The 19,538-nt window shown below is 46.9% G+C and overlaps 7 protein-coding genes across 7 annotated transcripts; 3 read left to right on the top strand and 4 right to left on the bottom strand.

The window, feature by feature from the left end:
* Positions 1-25: 25 nt before the first annotated feature.
* On the top strand, positions 26-1,234 carry N7517_004796 (DUF3712 domain-containing protein; the record flags this gene model as incomplete). The annotated part of the gene is made up of 4 exons (XM_056722526.1): positions 26-186; positions 260-678; positions 751-878; positions 926-1,234. Coding segments are annotated over 4 exons (1,017 nt in total), but the record flags the coding sequence as incomplete, so codon positions are not given.
* Positions 1,235-4,423: 3,189 nt separating this feature from the next.
* Positions 4,424-5,344, bottom strand: N7517_004795 (uncharacterized protein; the record flags this gene model as incomplete). Its single annotated transcript, XM_056722525.1, has 2 exons — positions 4,424-5,229; positions 5,278-5,344. 2 exons carry the CDS (start codon positions 5,342-5,344, stop codon positions 4,424-4,426), a joined length of 873 nt encoding a protein of 290 aa, XP_056578775.1.
* A 307-nt stretch (positions 5,345-5,651) lies between these two features.
* On the bottom strand, positions 5,652-6,392 carry N7517_004794 (uncharacterized protein; the record flags this gene model as incomplete). The annotated part of the gene is made up of 1 exon (XM_056722524.1): positions 5,652-6,392. One exon carries the CDS (start codon positions 6,390-6,392, stop codon positions 5,652-5,654), a length of 741 nt encoding a protein of 246 aa, XP_056578774.1.
* Positions 6,393-6,645: 253 nt separating this feature from the next.
* On the bottom strand, positions 6,646-7,638 carry N7517_004793 (uncharacterized protein; the record flags this gene model as incomplete). The annotated part of the gene is made up of 1 exon (XM_056722523.1): positions 6,646-7,638. One exon carries the CDS (start codon positions 7,636-7,638, stop codon positions 6,646-6,648), a length of 993 nt encoding a protein of 330 aa, XP_056578773.1.
* A 614-nt stretch (positions 7,639-8,252) lies between these two features.
* Positions 8,253-9,947, top strand: N7517_004792 (glycosyltransferase family 2 protein; the record flags this gene model as incomplete). Its single annotated transcript, XM_056722522.1, has 6 exons — positions 8,253-8,400; positions 8,454-8,701; positions 8,777-9,091; positions 9,146-9,376; positions 9,435-9,619; positions 9,674-9,947. The coding sequence occupies 6 exons, from the start codon at positions 8,253-8,255 to the stop codon at positions 9,945-9,947; spliced, it is 1,401 nt and encodes a 466-aa protein (XP_056578772.1).
* A 416-nt stretch (positions 9,948-10,363) lies between these two features.
* N7517_004791 (LysM peptidoglycan-binding domain-containing protein) lies at positions 10,364-12,360 on the bottom strand (the record flags this gene model as incomplete). The annotated part of the gene is made up of 4 exons (XM_056722521.1): positions 10,364-11,237; positions 11,295-11,354; positions 11,409-11,912; positions 11,972-12,360. The coding sequence occupies 4 exons, from the start codon at positions 12,358-12,360 to the stop codon at positions 10,364-10,366; spliced, it is 1,827 nt and encodes a 608-aa protein (XP_056578771.1).
* Positions 12,361-13,384: 1,024 nt separating this feature from the next.
* On the top strand, positions 13,385-19,412 carry N7517_004790 (uncharacterized protein; the record flags this gene model as incomplete). The annotated part of the gene is made up of 15 exons (XM_056722520.1): positions 13,385-13,469; positions 13,620-13,677; positions 13,743-13,829; positions 13,894-14,198; positions 14,268-15,208; positions 15,260-16,798; positions 16,855-17,226; positions 17,281-17,929; positions 17,986-18,063; positions 18,131-18,484; positions 18,560-18,661; positions 18,720-18,823; positions 18,870-19,076; positions 19,221-19,287; positions 19,336-19,412. 15 exons carry the CDS (start codon positions 13,385-13,387, stop codon positions 19,410-19,412), a joined length of 5,025 nt encoding a protein of 1,674 aa, XP_056578770.1.
* Between the last annotated feature and the right edge of the window lie 126 nt (positions 19,413-19,538).

Below are 19,538 nucleotides of genomic sequence, written 5' to 3'. Positions count from 1 at the left end.
TCTCTAATAGAACCACAGTACCAAGATGTCGACCACAAAGGCCTCAGTTGTAGAGGAGGAATCCCACGTCGACCCGGCACCAGTTAAGAGGGGCTTCGGTGCTCGCCTCGCTGCCCATTTCAAGAAATGGTGGTGGGTACACTTGATTATATTCATCGCTTGTTTCCTAATCATCCTATTGCCGGTGTAAGTTCTCCATCTTTTAAACCCTTGATAATACGCCACGCGGAACATTCCACTCACCTTATACTGCACTTAGTGTCTACGTCGCCTATCCTAAGATCGCACAAGATGGCATCACCGACTCGACCCTCAATATCACAGAGATGATCATCAGCAACCCAACACCTGAATCCTTCCACCTCGAGCAGAGACAAGTCATCGGCACGCACAGCGCCTTCCACCCCAAGATCTACGAATTTGACTCCGCGGTCTCGCTGGCCGGCGCGGCGGAGCCTTTCGCTCATGTCGCTGTCCCCTCCGTAAAGTCTAAGGACGGGGCCGAGCTTCACTTCGAGCAGACCGTTGATCTGTCAGATGCTTCTGCATTCAAAGACTATAACACTGCTGTTATGTTGAATGAGGAGGTTTCAATGAATATTTACGGAAGACCCGGTCTGAAGGAAGGTGGTCTGCCCAAGACTACGGTTACTTATAACAAGACTGTTGTTATGAAGGGTATGTTATTCCATTATTCTTTCCAAACTCGACTTCAGTATGGGAAATACACATACTAACTCGAGTAAACAGGGCTGAACGGACTCAAGGGTTTCGACGTACCCAAGTTCAACATCATCTACCCACCGGACAAGAAGACCAATATCGGCATGAACGGCACCGCCATCATCCCCAATCCCTCTGTCATGACCATCACAATGGTAAATACTCTTCCTTCCTATATCACAACAAAACTAACACAAAACAGGGCAATGTAACCATGAACCTCGAACTAGCCGGCAGACCAGTCGGAACAACCTACCTGAACAACCTAGTCCTCAAGCCCGGTAACAACACCGTACCACTGATCGGTGAAGTCGACCAAGCATACATCATCTCCCTGCTCCTATCAAAGAAAAACCCCTACAAAGACGGTATCATTCCCTTCGACATCACTGGCAACTCAAGCGTGTATGACGGCAAGGAAATTCCGTACTTCACCAAGGCGCTGGCTGCAAATACACTGCATATCAAGTTGGATGTTGGTGCTGCGCTTAAGGTTGCCGGTGTTGATCTTGGTAAGCTCACCTGATTTGTGGGTTGTATACCATTTCCGTTCATGTTCATGGGTTATGTTCTACGTTCTATGTTTCTATATTTTACTACCACCGGTAGTGGGATTCGGTGATATCTGTTTGGTGGTTTGTTGAATTTTGTGTATATTTAATACCCTTTTTTGTTATACGCTTGCGCGATGAATATAATTTCCAGTATCTATGGATTGTGTCTATAAGTCTAGACTAGAGAATATAGTAGTTGTCTATAGTGAAAAATGAGAAGGAACAATTTCCGTCGATATTCTCCTCGTCGTTGCATTCTGCGAATGGAGACGGTTTGCCAATATTAGTTTGATTAACAGCTAGAAAGGAGTGCTCAAGAAGTTGTCGACTCGACTTGACCACAATATACCACTCAAAGGCAAAAAGACAGTAAGAAGAAAACATATTGCTATAACTCCGGGGACATCCAGAGTTTCCAGAATATCGCCACATGCCTCTTATAGGCGCTTGGGTAGCGTGGTGCATATCGTAGCTACCATCCACGGTCCTCTGTAGTAGTTACTCGGCGCTAGGTGATCAATGGACTTGGTCGAGAAGGTCCTCCAGCCGGGCGCGTTGGCCCCGAGGTAGACTCCAGAGCATCAGTCAGCTTAGGTGCTACAGGACGGGTGCACCTCGACGAGGTCTGAAGAGGACCAGCATAACTCTGCGGTTCGTGAATTAACGGACTTGAAGGCTCCTTTTGTTTTAGTCCAAGATCCACCATTGAACTATCGGGATGAAACCTAACGTAGATAATGAATAGATGTATCGAGCAACACCCCCAATTAAACTCATAGCCCTGGCTCAGCGATAGCAACAGCAAGCGCCGATGTTCGAACTTTGAGGACATTGATAAAACACGACAAGCGTTGTTAACTGATTCCAGGTCATCACTGAGGTTCTTGCAGTCTCCATTCGTCATTCCCCATTCTAGAAAGAGATCAATCTTCTCAGGCTTCTGTAATCTGTTAGATATTTTGCCAAAGGTCATTGAGTGGTGTTGATAGATAGCACCTCGGTATACTCTTCAATTATATCCGCTTGAGCCCAAATGAAACTTGAGTCTTTCTCGTTCAATTGCCTTGCCCGTGGGCATTTCGAAGCACCGCCATGGGCCTCCTCATCTCGCCTCACTGCACCTCTGTCGTAACCTCGTTGGGATCATAGATGCGACAGACCAACACGGCGTATTCCCCGATTGTCATCTCATGATTCATTGTCATTCGAAGGACATCCACTCTCCTTTCGCATGTGATAGGGAGAACTCCATGACACACTGAATACTCTGATCAACTTCAAGGCCCGAACTTACGTTTATGGAGACTTTTGATATATTGGAAGATACTCCCACGCATCCTCCACTTCAAAGTCATGTTTGCATCGTACCTCTCGGCGCTTCATATCCTCCAGCTATCCTTCACTGACGCATCGCACACGCCAAACACCATTTGCCCTCAGTCTTCTGTCCGTTCGAGTGCTAGATATACTAGCAGTGTCGCCTAGGACCGGGGCATATATATAATTATAACATGAGGGTATGACGTAGGAGGGATCACTCGAGGTAAGAACGTCGAACACTGCTCTCCACAATTGTGTATTACCCTACTTGGACGCTTGTGAAGTTTCAGTTTGGCGACGGGGGCGCGGGTCAGGCATGCATCTCGGGGTGCAGGCGTCGGAGATGTTGGGGTCGACATGGATCATTGTCGGATGACTCGTATTGCGCCGTAGGTCCTTTAATGACTAGCATATTAGCGCTTATCTCTTGACCGATGTAGGCTTAGTAACAGCTTACCAAATTGATGGAAGGTAATATCTCACAACCAGACAGTTATTGCCCCCCAACAGTGATCCGGATCCGGGGGGGGATGGAGAGGCCCGTTCTGGGGTCATAAGATCTTTTTATATACCCATGAACTCATGACGCCTGGCCTTGAGTGGAAGCTATAAAGCCAGCCTTAGGTTGGGTGTGGAATATAGCCTAACTAATGAAAGAAAGATGGTGTGAGAGATAGAGAATCAAAAAAGCCAGAGAGATCACTATTTATATGTGGCGAAGGGGCAATTGGAGGGAGGTACTAGGCAAACAGGCAAACGGGGGGAAAATTCTGGCTTTCAATTGTCCCACCCCTTTCTGGCACTTCAAAACTCCCATGACCAGTTTATGTATGTTTGCTATATGCTATATGGACTGGATGCAGCTCTAGTGTGAGTTGGCACTTCACTTGACCCCACAGTCGCAGATCCGCACAATCTCAGCTTATGGATCAATCTATAGAGGACAGCATCTTCGATAACCAGACAGATCTAGTCCCCAACCTTGTTAGGGTTCACACGAAGACTCAATTGTGGAATAGATAGCTGACAAGAAGATATGGATCTTGCAAGCTGGGAACAAACCTTAGAGGGGCCTTTTTGGTAACTGCTGGACATATGGGAATTTCATAAATCTATGTGCATCCCTGGCCCAAAGGGTCATTGGCATTGCGTATACGATTAGAATGGATAAACTGCCGGGTCGTTTGTCCAATAAATTCGTAAACGCAATGTCAGTGACCTTTAGGACCTGGGTTGCACATAGAATTATAACACGAGGGTGTGGTATGGGATATGATCAAGGCCAGAGCAGGAAGGGTGATGTGAGAGATAAAAAAATAGGAGCCCGAAGAGATGGTCTTTATATAGGTAGGGTAGGACTGGGAAATGGGGAAAATTCATCTTACATGTTCTTTTCCTCTCGTATGAACCATGTGAAACACATGTAAATCAGAGGATATTTGGATCATGGCTGCCTGCAGAAAATCAAGTATTGCACGGTAGACTGCATATTCAGGGCAGCCTAACTGACCTGGACAGTTTGTAGTGTCTTTCATAGTTCCACCTTGAAGACGGTAAAACGCAGTACTCCTTTGATTCTCCACACTCTATGCTGTACACCCTGGATGCAGTACCAGAATGAGCTGGGCACCTGGATCCTGGATGAAGCCAGAATGTGCATATTATATTATTGCATGCTAGACTGTCTGAGAATGCTTGAGTAAGAGCCCGTAGTTATCTACAAAATTATTTTATTTATCATGTATAGTCTCACAGTGGGGACAAATCGGAAACAGAAAGGAAATGCTCATTGAATTACCATAGAAAGCAGCCAAATAGAGCTAGACTTAGACGATCATCTTCTCTTCTCTCATTTTCCTCACAACAGTTTCCTCATTAGGCGAATTCACAAGGAGTCTATCCGCAGCATCCAGAAATCCACCTTCTGCCTTGTTAACCTCCAGATATTTCCCATCCCAGCTGTATATAACATCCCCATGACGCTGATGATCGTTGAAAAGCAAGGCCACACTCCGAGCCACTGCATCCGGTCCCTGAACACCGACACTAAGTCCCTCAATAAAACCAGCATCAACCATGCTAGTTGCCGTCCAAGAAGGCGCAACAGCATTGAGTCGAACCTTTCCCTCAATTTGAGACCCTATGCCACGGACGAGTCCTAGAACCCCATGTTTCGTGATTGTGTAATCACCAGCGCTGAAGTTCTGGAACGCAGCCGCAGAAGCAGTGACCACGATACTGCCGAGCTCACCAGATTCACGATGATCGGAGTGCTTCTGGATGTAATGTGTGGCTAGACGAACGGTGGAAAGAACACCTAGAAGATTGACATTGATGGTCCGTAGATCGGGAGGGGTAGGTTGGCCATTTTCATCAAGGACGTCATCCATGAAATTGATTGTTGGTCCGACGCCTGCATTGGCGAAGACGTGGTCAATTCGACCGAACCATTCTTCGATCTGAATAAATGCGTCGCGTTGGCTTTCCCATGAGCAAACGTCCAATTTTATAAACTTGAGTTTCTCCGAGGTCTGGAGATCGGACGGTAAAGAGTTCAAGTCGGCGATGATCACATTCGCGCCTTGCTTGAGACATAACTCGGCAGTCGCTTTTCCAATTCCTGACGCGCCGCCTGATTTCGTTAATATCATTCTAATGATAGAATATCAAATATGCGTACCAGTAATAAAAACTACCTTGTTCTTGATTCCCTCAAAAAGATCGTCAGAAATTTGTACAACTGCCATGGTCGAAGATGAGTATGAGATATAAAATACTTCGCCTCAATTAATATCAGAGCGTTGGTGGGGGTTTTATATTGCCCAAATGCGGAGAAGTGAGATGACGACTTGTGTAAGATAGTTCGATCTGATTCTTTTGACGCAGAGCAACCCGAAGTAGATACTTCGTACATAACTATTGGGCCTACCACCAATCATCCTTGGGGTACCTCGGCTTAGATCTACAAGGTGCATTTTGAGGGGGTTGGTACTTTGGTCATTCTGAAACTTTTGCCTGATGAAATATTACTAAAGTGGCTCTATTTGATGCTTATCAAACAGATAATTCTCTTTCCATAGCCCAAAGAACAAAGCCTTTGTTATAAGCCCAGGTAAAAGGAGGACAATATTGTTCCCCCACGACGCGGAACCCCCTTTTCAGCCAATAAGAACCTTGGATCTCGCGGATAGACTTGAGCATGATGCACGACCGAGCCGGTTCAGTACAGCCCACGTGAGACATTTTCTTCTTCATTTCCGTTTCACACGCCTTGACCAGGCTTTCCGCAATGCCTTTCTTCCTATATCGAGGATCTGGCGTGATCGCGACAGCTACAATTTCGAATCCTCCCTCGCAGGGCACATTTTGGGATTCATCATGAAGGCTATCCACCACCGTTAAGCTCCCGGAGAAAATCTCATCTGCACTGAATTGTTGAAAATGGCCCGGTAATTTCCACACGGCGCCATCGGAATCTGGCGACCAAACTTTCAAGCTTGCAGTACCGATGATCGCATTTTCAGCGAATGCAATTGCTGTAAAACCAGTTTCCTGAAGTTCATCGGCAAGTTGGGTGTCGCTTCTGATCCGGGGTGCCGTCTTTTCGAAATGACTATCACAGGTATCATAATAGCTGGCGTTGATGACATCCCGGAGTTCGGGAAGGAAGGGCTGGTTGAGAAGTTCGCTTTGTGTGAAGGCCTCAATTCTGTAGGCGAGTGGAGCTGGTGAAGATTGAATGACTTTTACGATATCTGGGGTCTGTATTGTGCCTTCCATAGTGGTAGTAGACATTTTGAGGATGAAAAAAGATCACAAGAGAACGAAGTCTGGCGGAAGATATAAATAATATAGAATGCAAATTGTCAAGCGAAGGGCGTGCTAGACGAGGCGTAACTCATAGTAACTGAAGGCCGCAAGATAGCGTGGGATGTCCCCAATTACCCCCATAACAGCCAATCAGTGCGCCACATCTCGGTTTCGGCATAAGCAAAGCCAAGAGTAAAGCCAAACTAGGAAATCCTCGTATTATCAAACTTCACGTGAGTCATAAACCAGAAGTGGCATAATACCCCCTCATTCGCCAGTACCAAGAGTGCAGATACTCCCTAGATTCCCAGTGCACAGGTGCCCACCACTTTTCGTGAAGAACAGCATAGCCCGTCTTGATATCCTCCGGCCATGGCCATTGAATATTCCACGAGAAGTCTACCGTAGTCCACGGGGTAGGGCCCCAACGAGAAAGGGCAATGTTCAAGACACTCTGGTCGGCTATGCTGGTATCAAAGTTATTTTCGACTGCCAGCAACGTCTCAAAGTAGTGGAACATCTTGAGTGACGGCTGCAAGATCATAAAGCCCGCGTTCAAGGTATTCCAGTCCCAGTAGTCCTCTGGGACACGCGACGGGTGGGATGAATGATTCATCCTTAGCTGTGGCAAGCCAGCAGCGATGTAAGTCTCTGGCAGGGGTATTTCAACCCCGTTGAAGGATAATGAGGTTTGCGTGGCTGTCTCAAGCCAAGTCGATGAGGTGATGATAAGCCCGTCGAGACATCTCGTCAGAACAGAATCGCCATCCAAAAACACGATCAGGTCGTACTGGACCATCTCCCACAGCCGCAGTTTTGTCAAGGCATCGACCCATCGGGATTCTGTCGGTCGAAACCAGTCGACTCGGAAATCGGACCACTCGATCACTTGTGCACCGTCGGATTGCAGACGGTCTCTCTTTTCTCGATCGACATTCTGATGAACGAAGACCACGAACGGGATGTCCAACCTGGTCCGTGTTTCCGGTGCGTGGAGAAGCTGGTATGTGAGGATTCGAGCGGCATCGAAGTAAGCATCGCTGGTATTGTAGAATTCGGAGATAAAACACTCTTTGTTATCGGTGGGCGCGCTTAAATAAGTCGCATAAATTATTCGTTGGTTTCGGATCGCTTCGGATCTTTCACTTGAAGAAAAGTAGCTATGCCATAACCACGATAGAAATAGTACGAAGCCACCGAGAAGTCCAATGGAGCTCAATAGGGGTTTCATTCTCACAATCTCGGAGATATTAAATGGTGATACATATTGTAGGTCACGGGCACATCTTTATATAAATCCGACTAAAGACTTTTCCTGTCTTTGCACGCCACCTACGATTTGTCGCACCTCAGAGTAAATCTTCTAAATATAGAAGGTCAAATTTCATATTCGAAGCAAACACTACTACCCGCGGGTTTATACGAATGGAAATAAGGGGAAATTGTGAGCTCCTCTCATTGTTTTCCCTGTACAACCTGGTATGGCTACTTGTCCCAGTTCCCTTCGGATTTCTCTGGATAGATAGCCAGCAATACCTAGTCAGTTAAACTTCGGCGAAGTGTGACAATTTCAGCTATTCCCTTGTATTCCTGTTAATTCAAGGTTGACGCTGTTCTCCTCGCAAGCCTGATCCTAGCGTGTAAGAGTTCCAGCTTTGTCACCGGATGATATATCTCAAAAAGGACTACAACGTCTAGTTGTGATTTCAACCATATCACAAATGACTGTACACAAAATGATGAATATAAACCAAGGACAAAAAGCTCGGGATGGGACTGAAGCTCTTTTTGTACTTTCCTGCTTCCTATACACATTTGTCTGGGCTACGTCTCTACATCTCCATCATGGCGACGCATACCGAAAACCAGCAAAACGGACGCTTATTCAATTACCGAGATACTCACTCTTCTGAGAAGCATACAAAAAGGTTCTACGAGCGGCTGGATTATAATTGGGCAATCTTTCCTATAACTGCTACCATCTGCTTCATTGGTACGTCTTTCGCCATGAGCACATTGTACAAAATATGTACCTAAACAGTCTAGCTTTATACCACATAAGTACTTGGACTGGCTTATACGACAAATTTGTTGAGCCTGAGGTGCCCTGGACTCCCGACTGCACCATTCTAGCCATTGTCTACGCTCCGTTTCTGCTAGGACAACTTCCACCATACTCGATATTATGGGGTATGTGTCTACCAATGCGGCCGTTTGGATATAAAAAGGCGCCCAAAGGGCGTTATTTCCGTGAACTTAAAGTTTGCTTGGTCACGAAGGGGACATATATGCAGGTAAGCTACCACTATTCTCCCCTTAACCCTTTCTTTTGGTATTGGAAACCCTGGAAGCTTATGCATTAGTAATAGACCGTGGTCAATTCCATCAGGGTATGGCAAGATTGCAGGGAATATCAGAAAATTACTTTCCACGTGGTATTAGATTCCGTCGATGATGATATCAAAGCAGCAATTCCTAGTTTTGTCAATGTGGTGAGTGTACCAGCCTCATTTCAACCGGCCCATGCCAAATATAAAGGACGAGCGTTGGAATGGTTCCGACTGCATTTGAAACTATCCGAGCTGGATTGGGTCCTTCATCTAGACGAAGAGACTGAGATCGATGAGTACCTGGTAAAAGCGTGCTTTGACTTCATTGAGCGAGGAGTAGAGGATATCGGGATGGTACGTATCCCGCCTAAATTTATATCTTGCCCAATACTGATGGGTGTATTATAGGGCACAATCTACTACACATCGCATAATTATTGGGAAAACTCATTCTTGACCACTGCTGAGATTTTCAGAGTTGCAGATGACTTTGGCCGTTTCCAACTTCCAATCAGACTTTTCAAACGCCCGTTACTTGGCTGGATGCATGGCTCCTTCATATTGATCAATGGTGCTGTAGAGAACAAGGTCACCTGGGACACTGGGTGTCTTGCCGAAGACTTTTGGTTTGCTTTTCACGTATGTGATCTGACTATATTAACAAACCACTTGCTAATTTAGAAAACCTGACTGATAGGCCGCACGTCGAGGAGTCAAATTTGGCTGGATTCATGCAATCGCACGAGAACAGCCTCCCGTCAGTGTTTCAGACTTGATCCAGCAACGTAGGAGGTGGTACACTGGGATAATGTCTATGGATAGCTGGTTGGTCAAATTGGTTCTCGCAATTCCTATGATGGGACCGTTAGTTTATGGAGCTTTGTAAGTGTTTGGAAGTGTCTTGCAGGCTCTGACGCTAATATCAACCGTAACTAGGAATGTATACACATTCATCAGCGGGTGGAAGATTTCGGTTTCGCATTGGTTCTTTGTGTGGAATTTGTGTAATATGGCCGTGGACATGCATGGCATCATCGTGGGTAGTGTGCTTCAGGATTTATACCTTGGTGACACCTCTTTGGGTGCGTTGGTTTTGCATATCGGTTTGACGCTGCTTTGGGCACCAGTTGTGCAGTTCGCGCATTCAATCATCTTCTTATCGGCATTGATTTGGCCTTCAAGCAAATTTTTGGTGATCAAAAAGGTATAGCCTTGTGGCCTCCACGCCGATGGCATGTCCAGGATCATTTCGGGTTGCTAGAAAATATATTGTATTAAAGATAAGGATTTCATTGCGTAGACTGAGTAGGCATGTCAATTGAAATTAGGTACATCTCGAAAGACATTGCATTCCTCCGCAAACCTATCCTGATCGATTCTTCACAACCAAAAAAGTTCATACATCCGCTTGAACAAACGGCTCAAGCCCACCGCCGCCTTGCCACCGAAGCCCAAGTTTTCATGGTCGCAGAAGGAAGCACCACCGAACACTGGGTATGCGTAAAGAAAATATAGTCTCTGCTTATATAGATATTTTTGGCAGACAAGCAGGGAAACAAAAACAACTGAAACAAAATTGAAAGCAATTTTAGCTCATCTCAGCGCGGCCAATAGGACCGAATTTGACTATTTGCCCACACAGACATGGAAGTCATACTTCAACTTCTTGCAGTCATTGCCAACATCCGGGTTCCAAGCCAGGAAATCCTTCAGGGAGACTTTGCTATCATCGGCAATCTGCTGGCAGCCCTCATCCTTTGCAACTTTGTGGAACTTCCTGCATCCCTTGGCCATGCCAGTCTGAATTGGGGTGGGAGTAACGATTCCAGTGGTGGTTGGCACAGGGGCCGAAGTAGATTTCTTGCCAACGCAAACATAGTAATCATACTTCAAGCTTTTGCAGTCCTTGCCAACATCCGGGTTCCAAGCCAGGAAATCATTTAGGGAGGCTTTGCTATCATCAGAAATCTTTTGGCAGCCCTCATCCTTTGCAACTTTGTGGAATTTATTGCAATCCTTTGCCATGCCAGTTTGGGTCGGGGTGGGAGTAACGATTCCGGTGGTAGTTGGTGTCACTGTTGTCGAGGGCTTCGGCTCCTCGCTAGAAGTCTGGGGTGTGCAGGTTTTGGGAATTGAGGACACCGGGGATTTTGGAACTGGATCTGTCGGGCCGAGATCACAATAGCTCTCGTAGAGGGAAAGGCAGTCCGGCGAAAGATCGTCATCAGGGTAGAAATCCTCCGATTCCTCTTGATAATCGGTCAACCAGCAATATTGAGTCCGCTCAGCCATCAAGCTACTCCAAGTAGAATTTGGCTTACCGACCAATGGCTGTTGAGTATAATTTGGATCATAAATAGGATAATACCACGAAGTGGTGGTGCTGGTGGCCATGGTTGTTGTTTCTCCAGGCACCCAAGATGAGAACATGGTGGACGGGAGGCCTTTGGATGTAGTAATATTTGTCGTAGGGATAGTAAATTCACCTCCCCCAGGTGGTCTGTAAACGGACAAATTAGATCCAAGAGTCTCAAATTCTGACTTGTGCATGGCTTACGAGATGCAAATGCTTCTCCCCACCATTGAATCCAGGTTGTCACAATTCTGATGGATGGTCCTGTGTTGATCGTCAGAGATGAGTTTAAGGAAATACACGGCATATTTCACTTACGGGTTCCAACCAATGAGCTGCACCAGTCCAAAAGTCTTTCCACGGACAATATCCTCGCATGTCTGGTTTGCTTGCACGGTATACACCTTACAGGTCTTCTCAATACAAAGCTCAGTGCCAGAGGTAAGTGAAGAGCAACTGTAGTCCAGATGATTGATCTCAGCTAAGCGATCAGTGCTGATAGACTGAGACTCAGAGATTGATTTGCAAGTATCGTCTTCCTTGGCAACGTAAGTCTTTCCAGCGCACGTAGGAGTAGGAGTCGCATTGCCCGTTGATGATGCACTAGATGACTCCGATGTTGTTGTAGGATATGATGAAGTGTACTCATAGGGATAGCTCGACGCTGGCACGCTACAGGATGATAAAAGCGAGGAGAAGACCTCTAGTGGGAACTGCTTACGCCCATAGTCGGAGCTCGCCATTACTGCCCCATACTTGAGGGTACAGTCCGAACAGGCTGCCTTTGTGTGGTTATAAATGTCTGCCAGGCAGTAACCGGTTCTGTGGCATAGCCAGCTCATTAGCTTTCTTAAATCGCTCCATCATTGGAGAAATCTCACGAATCTTTGATGCAGCTCAGATCATACGCCCACATCAGCCCATTGACAATATCCCCAGGGACTACTCTAGTCGTGGTGTTCTTGAACAGCTGGTATGCTTTATTTCCGCAGGCCAGGTGGCTATTTTTCTGGAAGGTGTCGATAGAATCATGGCATTCTTCAGTACAATACTGTTCTGCCAGATTCCCCACCAAAGCAGCGCCATTTATAACATCGCGCGCAGTCACCAGATAATTGGCGCATTTAACATTGAATGTTAAAGCATTCTGACAGGCGGCCGGCACGTCGTCGGAGAAGCTGTCGGTGTTATTCCATAGTTGAATTGCCGCAGCTTCCTGGAAAAGAAGAGACAGACTAAAAATCCCAACCTTGACCAAGGTTCGCAACATGATGAGCAACTAAGAACTGTGATATCTACAGCCCTAGCAGGGTAAGGGCGCAGTTGGATATTTCATCTACCCAAAATTTCTGCTCATTTTTCCTGCGGCTTCTGAGGTCACTCCCGGATGTGTAATCTCCGGCAGGAAGAAGGATAGGACGGGCGGGAATGTGATGTTACTAATTGATCTGCACTGGATCCTCCCCTGTTAATTCGCCCAGCACGAACTACGGGTGAGATTGCATGGCACATACTTTCGGGATCGCCCGAGATATGGGGCCGCCAAGGCTCCGTTGATGGGATATCATTGGTTGCCCCTGACAATAGGGCCCCCCGGGCCGTTCACAGGGGCTGCCAAGCCTTATAGCCGCGTTCTGTAACCGCCCCCGCGTGCGCAGGCAAAGGGCATTTGTTCGAGGTTATGGACTTGGCCCCCATATGTCTCTTTATCCCTTTCCTATACCATGCATAACATATAGTAGTGAGAACAAGGGTACCGTTTCACAAAATCGCGCATGCTTACTTCGAACCTTTTTTGAACTGATTGGGAATAGGCCCATTCTTGGGAAGGAGATACTGCCTCTTGCAGTTAAAAGCTCATGTATTTCGATTGCAGGATCCGAATATTTCCGTAATGGCATGTACAGCAGATAAGACGATCCTTTGCCGTGGAGAGGACAAGGGCTCAGAGCACGAGCTGCATGAGTCTTACGAGACAGCAGAGAAGGACTGGAGAATAACTGACTTAGCAAAGAAGATTTTGATACAACCTGGCTCAAAAGCAGCTATAGGGCCCTCCTTTTTGCTCTTCTACCCAAAATCACTTTCTATCCGGTCTTCTCTCCCATCACTCTTTGATATACACTCATTTCATTTCATTCCGTCTCTTTCGTTTATATTCATTTTGGTCCATGTCTCTTATATTGATTTCTGTCTTTATACATCTCACTCGCTCATCTCTCTCACAGGTCATAACCCTCGACTAGGTGGTTATGATATACTCTTACAGTTAAACCTTCCTTGATTAAGCCGAGATGAGGCTACCTCAGACGCTTCGTGCCGGTGGCCTCGCTCTCTGGCTCTTGCCTATCATTTACACCTTCTACTCTCGCATCCCAGGTGCTATTGCCCAAGGGCTTGGACAACCTGGCGGAACTTGCTCAGAAAGCATACCCTGTTATCAAGGCTGCTGTAGCAAAGACAATTCCTGTGGCTTTACACCAGATCACTGTGGTAAAGGCTGCCAGAGTAAATGTAACGCAACTGCAGAGTGCGGTCAATATGCTGCTCCAGCGAGCTTTGACTGCCCCATAAATGTCTGTTGCAGGTAAGAAGACCAGATAATACTTCATTTCATTGTTGCAAGTACAGGATACTAATTGACATTAATAGTGCTTTTGGATTCTGTGGTGTTACGTCCGACTTTTGTGGCAAAGGCTGCGAGCCCAACTCGAAAGGCGATGGCTGTGGTCAGCCCGAGTAAGTCTCTACGGACCATGCCTTGATTTGAATTGGGGTTTGGATAGTAACACAAGCTATGCAGTCACGCAACTTGCTCGGAAAGTACTGATGCAATGGCATTTGACCGTCGCATTGGATACTACGAGTTATTCAACATTCACAAGAGTTGTAACGTGATTGAGCCGGAGTCTCTCGTTATTGAACCTTTTTCTCATATCAATCTGGCCTTCGTGAACTTTGGTGACGACTACGAGCTCATGGATGAATACGGCGATGTTGTGGACCGGATGTCCTTCCTCAAGTTCACCAATTCGGGTCTTCGCATCAACATCGCTGTTGGAGGATGGACATTCAGTGACCCACCAACGCAGTCGTTCTGGAGCAAAAGTAAGTTCTAATTATTCCACTCCCGTGCAATCCGCGAATTCTTTTCCCTTTAACTAACTTTCAAACTAGTGGCACGCTCTCACGAGAATCGCCAGACATTTATCAACTCTGTGGTAAAATATCTACAAGACTACCATTTGGATGGAGTTGATTTAGACTGGGAGTATCCATCTGCACCTGACCGTGGTGGCACAGAAGATGATGCTGCCAACTATGTCATCCTGCTAGCAGAAATGCGCAAGGCCTTCGACCATGAGAACCCAGGATGGGAGATCTCCGTAACAATACCGACCAGCTACTGGTATCTGCGTGGCTTTGATCTCGAAGGGATGCAGAGATATACCGATTATATTAATCTCATGAGCTACGATCTTCACGGTATGTGGGACAAGGACAGCAAGTGGACGGGTGCATATTTGGCCGGCCATACCGACATTACTCAAATTGAACTCGGTTTGGATCTCCTCTGGCGGAACAACATCGATCCGGCCAACGTTGTTTTTGGCTTTGCATTCTATGGTCGCTCATTTACCATGGTGGATGAAGATTGCAGTGAGCCAAACGGAAAGTGCAAGTTTAGTACTGGAGGAGCGCCTGGGTCCTGTACAGATACGGCGGGCATTCTCTCATATGCAGAAATTAGCTCTCGAAATAACTCTCAGGATGTGCACACTCATTACGATCCAAAAACCACTGTCAAATACAATGTGTACCAAGGCTCACAGTGGATTTCGTATGACGATGCGCAGTCCTTTAACGACAAAAAGAAGTTCATTTCCAAGCACTGTCTAAGTGGCTGGATGGTCTGGGCAATTGACCAGGATGATGGTGAATTCAATGCTCTATCTGGCCTTATTGGCGAGGATCTCTCGTCATTACAGATGGCAAGCAATGATGATGGCCGCTCAAAAAAGGTCCTCGCTGATGCTTTCGCAGCTTATAACAGTCAGAACTGTTTCGTAACAGATCGCTGCACCGATGGCTCAAGCAAAGAAAAGAACCCAGATCAGGTATGTCCATCAGGATACATGTCAGTCAGTACAGCCCACAACCCACTGCAGGCGGGAGGCAAAAAGCGTCATGGAGACTGCAATGAGGGCTGGTATAGGAGCATCTGTTGCCCGAAAGATGCTATGCCTAAGAATTGCGAGTGGAACGGTGCCCCTGAGCGCAGCGAGTTTGGTTGTGACGGCAAGTGTGGCAGCAACCAATTCAAACTCAACCAGGATACCTCACTAGATGCCAAAGGTGAGGGACAGTGCTTTACTGGAGCCCGATATCTCTGCTGTGACTCTACCTTCATGTTCCAAAAGTGTGACTGGACCGATTGCCAGGGGCCTTTGGTCATCAGCGATTCGACGAAATGCCCTAAAGGTGACGACTACTACACTTATCGGTTTGACAAACCGAATGGTAAGCCGTGGTGCTCAGACACGTACGTCTCACCTGTGGATGGTTTGGTTGGAAGTCCGCACAAGCAAGCGTTCAAGAGTGGGCTGTGTTGTTCCCATGATCAGAGCTTCAAGAACTGCCAATGGACGAACATGTTTACCGATGGTGATGTCATAGGAGCTGAGTGCAAGCCTCGACCTTGCTCGGCTGGTAAGGTCAAGATTGCTGGTGCACTTAATCCACAGACACCTCCTGGTAACACTGGTAGCATTGGTAACAGCAATACATGCGACTCCCACACCCCGGAGGATGGAATGGACCAGGAGTGGTCGTACTGTTGCGATCCACCCACAAAGTACAACAGCAAGTGGCCCGTGGACCCCAAATATCTGTGGGCGAAGTATTACAACGAAGTTGACGAATCCGACGTGGTTTGGAAATACCGCGATGAATATGCCAATAACAATGAGGATGATGAACGCTCCACGAAAGAGGATGGCACCGATGCGTATGGCTTTGTCATGCTAGATGGACCTGAAGGGTCTATCGACAACGACTTCTCATCTAGTCAAACTGTTGTTCGCCGCTCGCCTATTGTTTCCAAAGCAAAACGGTCTATTTTGACAACCAACCAGACTATCATGGACAGCATCTTTGACCATGCCGAGGAAACTTTCCATGTCTATTGCAACTTCCCTGTTGGCTCGAAAGAATGCGAACGTGTGTTTATCGATGGTGCAGAGGACACGATTATCTCTCTTCCGCATCATGTGGGCGAAGGTCCCTTTGCACGCATTGTGTCGATGAAATTAGCCGAAGACGCTTTCCAGCTACCTGGCCACCACTTACAGCACCGATCCTTGGAGAGAATCTCGAACCCAGTTTACGAAGTCAAGGTTGACTACAACTTCCAAGATATCAAGCTCAAGCGGGACGATGATGCTGTGCAGATTCGTGTTGACTACACCAACCTAATGGGATACTGGGATGAGATGACCAACTCTCCGGCTAGCCGCATGAAGCGTGGGATGGGCGAACGCAGCCTCACCCAGGATGAGTGGCGTGCGCGCATTCAGCGAGCCTCCAAACGCGACAAAGAGTTTAGGAAGCGCGAGGAGCCCGTGAAAGTCAAGACGCCAATGGAGGTCACCAAAGTGCAGCCCGAGAAGCGTTGGTACGGCGCGTTTGCAGAGTGGTTGAAAAAGCTGGTATGCCTTTCTTGATTTTCCCTATTTCCCCTCAAGATACTGACCTGAAAATATAGACCACTGTGACAAAGTCCAGCGTGGGTGTAATTGAGTTGGGTCTCAGTAAAACCATTAACCTCTTCTACGCCAAATGGGGATGTCCCGGCGAGACCTACTTTGGTGAACTGAAGATGGATTTGGAGGCCGATCTGTCAATGGATGCAACCTACGCCTACTATCTCCCTGCAACATTCATTCCGCCTGGCAAGCCAGAAACCTTTGCATACTTTGGAATGGAGCCTGAAGCCTACATTGGACTGCACGTCGAAGGTAGAGTTATAGCGCAGACGCAGACTAAACGCAAGAAGATCATTGATACCCTCACTTACCCTGGACTAGCTGTCAAGGGAATTGCGGCTGTCGGGCCTACCTTGGATGTTTACGGCCAGGTAAACTCCCTCAATAATTTATTTATTACCAGGCAATGCTAAGATCCAATCCAGATACGCGGCAAAATCACGCTCTTTGGCTCACTTGATGCAGGAGCAAAGATGTCTTTCGGAAAGGCCGAAATATTCTGGCCCCAGGACGACGACTTGCAAGAAAAATACGCGAGCCTGCTCGGTCTTGAGAGCAAAACCAAATCTCCTGCGCCTGGTACAATTGAACCAGTCTTCCACGCTGGAGTCGCCGTCGATGCGCAGATTGATGTTCTCATCACCCCACAAGCCAGCATCGGTATCAAGCTTGTTGCCGGCAAAACATTGATGGATGCTCAGCTAAGCGGTTATGTGGAGACTGACCTCTCGTTCCAGGCTCATGGTGACTACGACACGTCTGACAATGCTTTCCACTATCGATTTGGGGCGTATCTGTTCTACAACATTGGGTATAAGGCAGTGGCTAAGGTTCTCAGCTACATTGACTGGGCAACGGGAGATCGCAAGGCATATTCGCCCGACAAAATGCTCAAATTGTACGAAAAGACGGGCACCATTCCGATGTCGGCGTCTGACGTAGGAAAGCGAGACCTTTCTATAGCGGCCGATGCTCAACGGCATGAGATCGAGGCAGATATACCTTACAACAGCACAATGTCCGTTTTGGAACCAGCTGCCGATATATTCCGCCGAGCTGACGTTACAATGACGGGTACGAACTCCCTTACAGGTATCTTGATCGGTCTCAGAAATTGACTAGCCTACTAGACCCGAATGATCCCTCGTTTAGTAATCAGGGCCAATGTCCACCCGGAGCTAGTGGCTTCCAGCTTCCACAATTGCGATGTGAGTTTGGATTTCTGTTTATTGGATGTGTATGTTATTCGTGGGCTGACTAGGCACCTTTTGGCAGTCAATTGTGGCTGGCTTGGTCCATACCGGGGCGTAAACGACATCCATGGGCTTACATATGATGTGCCCGGGCTCTGCGACAACATTGTCAATATTACGCCATTGCGCTCAAAATTCACATTCGCGCAAGACGCGGATGCGAAAATAGCCAGATATAACTCAGTGTGTCCAGACGGCGCGTGTGCGGAAGCGACTACTCAGTTAAATAAGGCATTGAGGCGAAGTGGTTTGCAACTCGAATGTGATGAGTTTCCCTGGAAGTCTAGTGAGCAAGGAGGAACATGGCCACCTGAGAGTCAGCGCCGCACGGAGTGTGTCACCCGCTTCCAGAACGGTTGGCACGGGAAATGCCTCGGTAAGTACTTGACTGTTTTTATATCTATATCTGAATTATTTTGAGATGCTTATCAAACTTGCTAATAAATTTCAGCATTGGTTGGGCAACTTACATCCAACTGGAAACACCTGGATCCCGATTCGCGGACAGATCCCAACAAGAAAGATTATTGGGTGTTCTGGCAGAAAAAGACAGGTGAGCTTCTATTATACTTCTTCGTAATTCGACTATTTAACGTGTCTCTTTACTGTAGACTGGACCCACGCGGGCAATTATGGGAGAGGAGAGGAGAGGGTATATGAGCAAAAGCTCATTGAATACGACGAAGAAATGCCACCTCCAGATCTTGGGAACCAAGTATGTATTCACTGTCAAGATTTAGAAAATTATTAATAAAGGATAGGGAGATAACAAGAAGCTATCGTGGGCTTTCAAACGAGACTATAAGACTGACTGGCTTATTCCTCAAAATTCACTCACGTCTGCAGACTGGTGGAATGCTAACACACCAACTTGGTACACTCCCAAAAGTGTGGGCCCTCTTACTATGGATTCGGTTCTTTGCGCGCTCAATCATTTCGGTCAGGACGATGTGTACAAACTACCAGGTGTGAGGGTCGAGTCAAATGGAAAATTACTGCGCAACAGCAAGTCAGCGTACAACGCGCTTTGAAAGAGAACTAACAACGGTGGCGCATCTCCTCCTGCTTGGGGCATTGATTACAAAGTCGGCAGGTGTTTGATTCGTTTCCAGAACAGTGCAAGCAGCTCGGGCTCGTCTAAACGGGACACTCAGAAGTCGGATGGATGGGAAGCTGAAAGTATGTGGACAAAGAGTTCTTTTCAAGTACCTGCTGACTCCTTTTTAGGCATTGAGTATGTGGAGGATCTGAACGATGCCGAGATGGCTCAGTTATTGGGCCAAGATGAATCTGAACAGGAATGAACTATGTAAATGAGATCTCTATATATGAAATATGTATAAAAGTTTCATTCTTGAAAATTTCTATGATATCGCTGTTTTCACAGGTCTGGTTTTATTTTGGTGTTAAATGACTTCTGTGGCCATCAA

The sequence above is a fragment of the Penicillium concentricum genome, assembly GCF_028827145.1.
Source record: "Penicillium concentricum strain IBT 3081 chromosome Unknown utg000002l_segment0_segment0, whole genome shotgun sequence".
Taxonomy (NCBI): Eukaryota; Fungi; Ascomycota; class Eurotiomycetes; order Eurotiales; family Aspergillaceae; genus Penicillium; species Penicillium concentricum.
This window is presented reverse-complemented; position numbering and strand designations above follow the sequence as displayed.